The following is an 8,977-nucleotide window of genomic DNA, read 5'->3' on the forward strand; positions in this document are numbered from 1 at the left end:
GAGCTCATGTATGGGGATGACGAGGAAATAGGGAATGTACTGTACTACAGTATATAAATGCAGTCCTTTTTAACCATGTCTAGAAGTTTGACAAAAGGCAATGACAATGCGACAAACAAAGGTACTCCAAGTTTGTCTAAGTGACAGAATGTGATGTGCTGCTATCTTCTGAAAGCGTACGGCTGGTTATTATCTGATTGTGCTAACCTTTCTCTCTCTCTCTCTCTCTCTCTCTCCATCATGGCAGATCTCTGGCACATTGTCCTGGTCGCTGTACGAGCTGGCGCGCCACCCTGATATCCAGGAGTCACTGAGGGCCGAGGTGAAGGCCGTGATGGGTGACAGACTCATCCCGGGGGCTGCAGATGTGGCCCGTATGCCCTTCCTCAAGGCTGTAGTGAAGGAGGTGCTCAGGTGAGCTCCTCTACCTTTAGTTTCCTACACTTACGTTCATTGTCATTTTTCAGGGCATTTTTTCAGGGCACAGGCATAGTGCAATCTTCCAAGTTTAAGGTTTAAGTCTGTTGTAGCCTTTTTAGTGCAGATGGGCCCGTCAAAGGGACCTGTTCACTCTGCGCTGAAAAAGCCTTAACTCCATCATAACAACACTGCTACAACAGATTACGACACAACAACAACCTGTGTAATACCAACTCTGCAAATAACGAGGTTATTCAATTCAGACATTACTGAGGCTAGTCTTAGGTTTAAAAATGCCAACACTCTCCCTACATTTAGGTTTGTGATTTTCTCTCTAAGTAACAGTTTTTCGTTTTCTTTCCTTCTAGGCTCTATCCAGTCATTCCAGCAAATGCCAGGGTTGTTCATCGGGATATTAAAGTTGGAGACTACCTCCTTCCAAAAAATGTAAGTGCAATATATGTTTGGCCTTTTTACCATGCTGTGTGTTCTTTTTAATATAAGACATGTCCCCGTTGTAAGTTTGTTGATACCTTAATGACCAAGTCATCATTACTAAGGACTCTGTGTCATGCCATAGTGGTGTGTGTGTGTGTGTGTGTGTGTGTGTGTGTGTGTGTGTGTGTGTGTGTGTGTGTGTGTATATATATATATATATATATATATATATATATATATATATATATATATATATATGTGTGTGTGTGTGTATATATATATATATATATATATATATATATATATATAAATGTGGTTTTAGGAGATATGCATGGTTTTTGATGACTGGCCAGGAGCAGAAGTAGACTCACTCACTCAACATGAATAGTGTCGACTCAGCATGAATCGAAACGACAATAAACACACAGCCACACAGCGCAGCGCAGCTCAGCTCATACAGTTCTGTGCGATGCATATGTTGCGTGTTATCCGCATCGGTACGTTTTAATTTCCTGGAAAGTCAGTTTGTTTGACATTTCATGGTGCTTTAATATGGGCTAAAGGGGCAAGTTACAACAGCAAAGCCTGTAGACCTGCCAGCTAGCTAGCCAGTCCCTTCCAATCTCTGTGCTCCAGAGTTGACCCTGCGGTCGCTGTTTTCACCCATTTAAAGACAGAAAAAAGGCTGCACACCACAGTTTTTGCCGAAAGGTTTCAACCCGCGGAAGGCACTTTTTTCTTTCTGTAAAGTGTTGTATCTCTCCTCCACCACCTCCTCTTCTGGTGTGCGTTGTGCACCCTCATAAACAATAGGGCAGCCATGGCCTAGTGGTTAGGCAGGTGGTGTTATGACCACAGGGTTGCAGATTCAAATCCCACCCTTACCTCTCCCTACACCTCCATCTACAGTATGACGGAAGTCAATGCCCTTGAGCAAGGCACCTAACCCCACATTGCTCCAGGGACTGTAACCAACACCCTGTAAATAACTGTCAGTCGCCTTGGATAAAAGGGTCATGGAAGTGTAATGTAATGTTATGTAATGTGATGTGATGTAATGTGATGTCACCAGCACATTCTCTTCTCTGCCCTACAAAGCAAAAAGGCAGTAACTGCCCAAAGTTCAGCACTGAGTAATGACCGTAAAATTATTCTGTTGTCCAGCATAAGTAGTTTTAGGCATATATCAATAATTTTGCTATAGTATATGTCATCAAAATTATAGTAACTCAATTTTCAACAATGCGGTCAGCGCATTTTTTGCATTGTAGTTCTGGTGCAGTTCTGGTGTGTGTGTTGCACCTTAATTAATAACTCTGTTGCCCCCCCTTCCAGACCTTGATCACCCTCTGCCAGTTTGCCACGTCGCGGGACCCTGCTCAGTTCCCGGAGCCACACTCCTTCGTGCCCCAGCGCTGGCTCAACAGGGATGAGGGCCACCACCCCTACGCCTCGCTTCCCTTCGGGGTGGGCAAGCGCAGCTGCATCGGCCGGCGCATTGCCGAACTGGAGCTGTACCTGGCCATTGCCCGGGTTAGTAGATTGTGCGTGTGTGTGTGCGTGCGTATGTGCGTGTGTGTGGACATACTGTGTGTTAAAGTATGCTTCTTCTAGCTTTTTATTGCATTCAAATCTGATGTCACCACTACTGGGACGATCGCTCTGTTATTAACACAAGCGCTTTTTGTTTTGCTTTTCAGATTGTAACCCAATTCGAGGTGAGGCCAGACCCAGAGGGCGGCGAGGTGCGGCCAATGACCCGAACGCTGCTGGTGCCAGAGAGTGAGATCAACCTGATGTTCGTGGAACGCTGAGCTAAGGCCCTCGTGTTGGCCGACTTTCTCTCATTGCCAACAAGAGAACGCCGCTTCGCTTCCATGCGAACCACAAACAAAACAAAGAAGAAGGCCCAGTGCCCGAAGCGCCTCAGGTTGCCCCGGTGCAAGGTCTCCAGGGTAGACCAGCCCTGGTGAGACTTGTTACCATAGCAACATGAGCAAAAAAAGTTTGGGCTGGCCCATAGTGTAAGATTCCAGTTCCAGAATGTGCGACACACAGTACAGTAGCGCAAGTCAAGACCCCGACACTAGTTCTCCCCATTACAACAGTGGCACTGCTCCGTACTCCCATCGTTGCTGCTCACATGAGCGTTTTTTATTTTCTTCTTGCTGTGTTAAGGTTAGGATAGGCTGATGTAACAACAGTTAGAAGTCCGTGGTTAGGCAGCGGCTGGCCACTCCATCCTAGCTGGTAGAGGGAAACGGTTGTTGGAGCCAGTCCTGGCTGTTCTCAGGGGAGATGCTCTACAGCAAGGCATTCAACATCAAGATGTGCAATCTCGTCTATGTGAAGAAATGCTGGAAACACTTAGTGCTGTTCAGAAGTAATGAACAACCAGTATAGATGCAAAATGCCACATCAGAAATCGAACGATTTGACACTTTTTTTTGTTCTCCTTTGTAAACTGTGCCATGTCTGGAAACAGGAAAGCACTTGACTAGGTTAAGACCTAACCAGAATGAAATACTTGAAAAGCAAAGACTATGACCCTTATGTGATGTGTTGAGGATTCATGGGACATGGTTGTTCCACTGTATGATGCGAACCTGTGACTTAAAACTGACGTCCAGAGAAAAAAAATCTCAAAAAATGTACGGTGACATACTGTAAGTGAATCTATTCTAATGGTGCTACAACTGTTCATTGGCAGCATGTCTGTGACGGTTCACTTATTGTTTTAATCAGAGGTGGAAGAAACACTGAAGTTGTGTACTTAAGTGTAAGTAGAAGTACCCTGCGAAAAAATTACTCAAGTGAAAGTAAAAGTTGTACACCAAAAATGTACTTAAGTAAAAGTCCTAAGTACTAAAATTAACTTAAATGTACTTTTTGAGTACAAAAGTACAAGTAGGCCTACTCGCACAATGGCTGTCTTTCTCCATGTCTGCCTACTTGATCCAATAGGAAAATGTTTCTGCAACGGTTTTCGGTTCTATTTGAACATGACTATGGAGTCCTGTTAATGTTTTTTAAAGTATCTTTTCTGTCTGGGTGTCAGTTTGGAAGAGGGGCTTGGTCCCGTCTCCCTTCCCGCAGCTGAGGCTACTCAAATATCCATGAAACACAACAGGAAAACCTAGGATAAATGTAACTAGTAACTAAGTCTTCTTCTAGAAATGTAAGGAGTAAAAAGTACAAGTAATTGTCAAAAAATGTAACTGAGTAAAAGTAAAAGTATGCATTTTTATTTTTACTCAAGTAAATACAAATTCCCAAAAAAATTACTCAAGTACAGTAACGAAGTAAAAATACTTAGTTACGTTCAACCTCTGGTTTGTGTTGATGTGTGCAATTGACTCATTGCCAAAACAGACTCAGAATCATGGATTCATCCAGTAGTTTGCTGTATGTAGATATGAAGCCACTCAGATGCAGCCATATACAGTACGTTGCCGTGAATTGAAAGCCATTCTCTGCTGTAATGTAATGTAATGGCATAATATAATGTTGGTGCTGCTACTACTACATACACTGATGTTTTTAAACTGGTGCTATACTGTACTAAAAAGTACATGAACAGGTCATTCAGCCATTCATCATGGTGCTAATGTATGATACATCAGGGGGGTTTCCGTGGATACCATACACCATATGCAGCCCTGCAACGAGGGCCTCCGAGCTCCCAGGCTCCCACATGATTCTTAGCCTGTAGATTTTGTATATCTCCGTGAGGAAAATCAAACTTGAAATGTTTGTGTTGAATTTAGACCAAAATTGTTTGCATTAAACTGTGACCACATACATACAGCATATATTTACTTAACATATGCCTCCTTGGTAACTGTAACAGAACACTACCAGCCACACACCAACACATTAGAAGATATCACACAGCACGAGCTAACATTGTTTCTGATTAATCATATTCCCCTGTGCTCAAATTACAGTATGTCATGCTATACTATGTTAAAGTTATACATGTATATTTATTATCTTTTGTAATGCTAATAAAAAAAGAACAACAATTGCTTGGCTCGTTTCGTTTTCTTTTCGGAGTAATTGAGTACCCTCCCCCTCTCCCTCTCCTACCCATCCAATTTTTTTCCCAAGACCGTGTAACTCAAATTCTGGCTGGTCTGCCCCAGCCCGCTCGTTCAAACACATGAACTAATATTTAGATACGAGCTCCAGCAGCAGAATTTCACAGAACTCCTCTGCTGAGTAGTGCGGTTCTTGTTGGGAGCTCTCCGCTGAATTGGGAGGCCATCCAAAGTGGTGACCAAGAGGTTTTTGAATCGAGTGCTTGCATCACACATTTGGCAGCCTCACAGTATGCGCTCTCCCACCAGTGGAACGCTTTACCATTCATTCCCTAGTAGGCTGCAACACCATTAAAAACACGGTCTTTGGTATTGCACCACCACTTGGTCAAAGCCATTCTAGTAACAACCAACACTTTAACACTTTACACATCTCCTCTTATCCTCCTCCGCTGGCTTTTCCTCACAAGTCTTCTGTTTTTCCCCAAAGCCCAACAAAATGCATCTTGAAAGACTGTAGGAAGTAGTCTGTTAGTTTGGCTCTAAGGAATTAGGACATTGTGCCATAAAGCTTTGTTGCCTTGCTGCATCTTAAATGCTTATTCAGCATTAAATGCTTTGCATATTTTACATATTTGTCCATTTATTTTTTTCTAATTCTAACTATGCAGTGGCTAATTGAGGCTCAGCCATAGGCCTACGTGTATGGCGAATGACATTAATCTTTAACCAGAGCTACTTTGTGAGCCAGACAAGAAGAATGTAGATAAGTGTGTGTGCTTACACATCTCTCTCTCTCTCTCTCTCTCTCTCTCTCTCTCTCTCTCTCGCTCACACACACACACACACACACACACACACACACACACACACACACACACACACACACACACACCACATAAACACACACACACACACACCAAAAGTGTCACTCATTCTTGCCCCATCGTGTGGCTCAACTGTAGAATGCATTGTACCAATCAAAAAAGTTGACAGTGAGTAGGCCCACGGCTCTGAGTAGGCCTACCAAGACTGAGAAGACCATCGATGATTACATTACATTTTGGACATAAAGGTGTCACCACTGCCATGTTTAAAAAAAAAAAAAAAAAACATTTTGACATAACCTATGAACCCCTGATTTAATCGTCATTTATTACTGGCCAACAAGAAAAAAATAAGTAACATCAAGTTACATTTAAATTGACTCTTCACAACTGTACAATGATTATATCATTAAATATTAAAAGTTTGCAGCTATGGAACACTAGACTTGTAATACTATGTTAACTTTTAGTACTTTCCCCTTGCCCTATAGGCCTAGCTATGTTATATTTGAATTAAATCTGTAAATGCTGATTTAATGTATTTTGCATTGAATCTCTATCATATTGCGGTTCTGCTATTTGCAATTCTGATTGGATGCTGGGAAAAAAAATCTTGATTCTTGCACTGCTTTCTGATCTGCTGATCTCTGCTGCCACCAGGCTGCCATCTGTCGACAGAAGATGTCGCAAATATATGACGTCAGGTGGAGATGGTTTAGCAACACGTGTACACTCGATGTAAATAATGCCACTTGGCACAGGTAGGCCTACGGTTATAGGAACATTTTATAAACCACGTATACATTAGTAATTACATGCTTAGTCCAGTCGTCGGTGTTGCAGCTCAGACTATTGCCGATATGAATGGGGCTCATATGGAAGTGTTCCCTGTCGAAGATGGCTTATTTGAGGAAACTTTCATTTCGGATTCTGTTTACAAATTCTGTGGCGAGGAGTTTAAAATCACTCAGGCGTTCAGCGCTAACCTGGGGGTGGCTGCGCCAGTGTGGGACGCTGTAAGTAAAAAAAGTATATATATCTTAAACCTATTAAAATGTAAGTAAGTACTAACCAAACGTGCCGAACGCAACATGTCTTCGTTTGTTTCTAGGCTCTCCACTTATGTCGTTTCTTTGAAGCCAATGAAGTTCCATTGAAGGGAAAGAAGATCATCGAGTTAGGAGCTGGAACTGGGATTGTGGGGATCTTGGCTGCACGGTTGGGTGGGTAAAACCATCTAATAAGCGTATAAGACATATAGCTGAAGACTTCTGAACTGAATGTTCACCTTTTATCCGTTAGGAGTCATAACTTAATTACCATAATGTTTGATATGGAGAGCATTACATGTTGAAATGAGATTTCAAGTGTTATTTTTTATGCGAACAGTTGGCCTATTAGGTGTGTGGCCTACTCCATGTGGATGTATGAGTAGCCCTTATGGCCACACTTGTCAGTTTTGTAGCCTGTTTTAGAAGTGCTAGTGTTAATGACAAGTAGTGTATACTGTTCACAGGAACATGCTGTTGAAATGTCTCACTGTTCAATTCTGCAGGAGCTGATGTAACCATCACAGATTTGCCGCTTGCTGTACCACAACTCAAGATCAATGTATCCAACAACACACCTCCAGGGGGCTGGCCCTCCGGCGAGCCCACCGTTGCCCCTCTCTCCTGGGGTCAGGATCAGGAGAACTTCCCCTCCGACTGGGACCTGGTGCTTGGTGCAGATATTGTCTACCTGGCTGACACTTATCCACTTCTTGTAGAGACTCTCAGTCATTTGTGCAAGCATGGAGCGGTGGTGTACCTCTCGTCCAAGATGCGCAGGGAACATGGAGCTCCGCGTTTCTTTGATTATGACCTGCCTCAAAGGTTCAGTGTTGAGGTGGTGCAACGTGATGCAGAGCAGAATATCAACATTCACAGGGCAACTATAAGGAAAGATGTTTGATTACAGGGTTCGAACGGGTCATGGGATTTCTGAAGAATGCAGGGAATTTTTTTTCAATGGAAGTTATTCCAATTAGGGAGGATCGTGGAATTTTACACTATTTTGCATGCACAATCAGGGAATGTCAGGAAATCTTGATAACAGTGCACAGGGAGTGTAATTTCAAAGCTGGCAGTGAATCATTATTTCTTACAGTTTTCGTTGTATTGTGTTGTTTTTGTTTTGTCTAAGACATCTCAAGAAGCTTGCATCAATCAGGAAAACATGCCTGGTCAATGCAGGTTCCAAGACTGGATATTTCAAAGTGATCACCACAGAGCTTTTTTTTACATCAATATGTTGGGCATGGCATTACTAACCTGGTTCTCACGCAGATGGTTGTTACCAACGAAGTTGGGTGAAAATACACAAGGGTCTGCGTGAGAACCATGCTAGGGCATTACAGGTGGACATGGACTTTCTCTTTTATGGTCAGGGAAAGTCGTGGAATTTCATTTTGTTTCATTTCATTGAAGGACCCAGGAGTGAAGAGCGTGCCTTAAAATTCAGTGGGTGTCTTAAAGAAGATTATGCTCATGCATGTTAATTATATTTTCATAACCAAAGAAGTTTTAATAACAGTGTACACACATTGGTTTTACATTCCAAATTAGTTCAGCTGATCAGTTTGTTGTAGTGGTCTTTACAAACCAAAATAGTTGCTGTGGCACAAACAAGTACATTATGTATACTGTATGTTAAGTTATTGAATAATTTAAAAATCACCATTTTAAGGTAAACGAGATAGGAACTAGGGTACTATATGGACAGTGTTGCCCTTCATTTGTTGAATCCACTGTGTGGGAATTTGAAGATGTCCAGTCAGTATGACTGAAATTTGATACAAGTTATGATGCATTACAATAATGTTGTGTCTCTCTGTAAATTACCCTGAAAGTGCTATGGCACATGATTAAAGTATGGCTGGTTGACCCGTCCAAACGTCCAACCTTTTTTTTTTTGTCCACACAGGCAGATTTCGCTATCAGTAGAACCCCTGTTGCTAAACGACTGGATCCTTTCATCCTGTCCCCCGTCCTGCTCTGTGCTGATGCACAGGATTTCTGTTCAGAGAGAAAAGCCTGTTTGTTCCGCTGGGGAGTTTGAAAGAAAAGCAATGGCCACCCCTCCTCCCCCCAGACTGGCGCTCAGTGGAGAAAACAACTGATTGCCATCTACAGTCAAATGGCGTACTATATGCTCCTCTACATCGTTTATGTGGCCAGTATATATGCACTATGCAAGGCGGTGTAACTGGTC

At 42.5% G+C, this 8,977-nt stretch overlaps 2 protein-coding genes across 2 annotated transcripts in view; both read left to right on the plus strand.

The window, feature by feature from the left end:
- Window positions 1–4,875, plus strand: part of LOC134462716 (25-hydroxyvitamin D-1 alpha hydroxylase, mitochondrial) — a 12,063-nt gene extending 7,188 nt beyond the window's left edge. The window contains exons 6-9 of the mRNA XM_063215892.1: window positions 248–414; window positions 789–867; window positions 2,194–2,391; window positions 2,559–4,875. Coding sequence (XP_063071962.1) covers window positions 248–414; window positions 789–867; window positions 2,194–2,391; window positions 2,559–2,672 — 558 coding nt within the window. The 3' untranslated portion in view covers window positions 2,673–4,875. The remainder of the gene's footprint in view (window positions 1–247; window positions 415–788; window positions 868–2,193; window positions 2,392–2,558) is intronic.
- A 1,574-nt stretch (window positions 4,876–6,449) lies between these two features.
- Window positions 6,450–8,824, plus strand: LOC134463354 (EEF1A lysine methyltransferase 3-like). The gene is made up of 3 exons (XM_063216568.1): window positions 6,450–6,741; window positions 6,837–6,948; window positions 7,281–8,824. The coding sequence occupies exons 1-3, from the start codon at window positions 6,541–6,543 to the stop codon at window positions 7,676–7,678; spliced, it is 711 nt and encodes a 236-aa protein (XP_063072638.1). The 5' UTR covers window positions 6,450–6,540; the 3' UTR covers window positions 7,679–8,824.
- The last annotated feature ends 153 nt before the right edge of the window (window positions 8,825–8,977 follow it).

Source organism: Engraulis encrasicolus, chromosome 14 (assembly GCF_034702125.1).
Source record: "Engraulis encrasicolus isolate BLACKSEA-1 chromosome 14, IST_EnEncr_1.0, whole genome shotgun sequence".
NCBI lineage: Eukaryota > Metazoa > Chordata > Actinopteri > Clupeiformes > Engraulidae > Engraulis > Engraulis encrasicolus.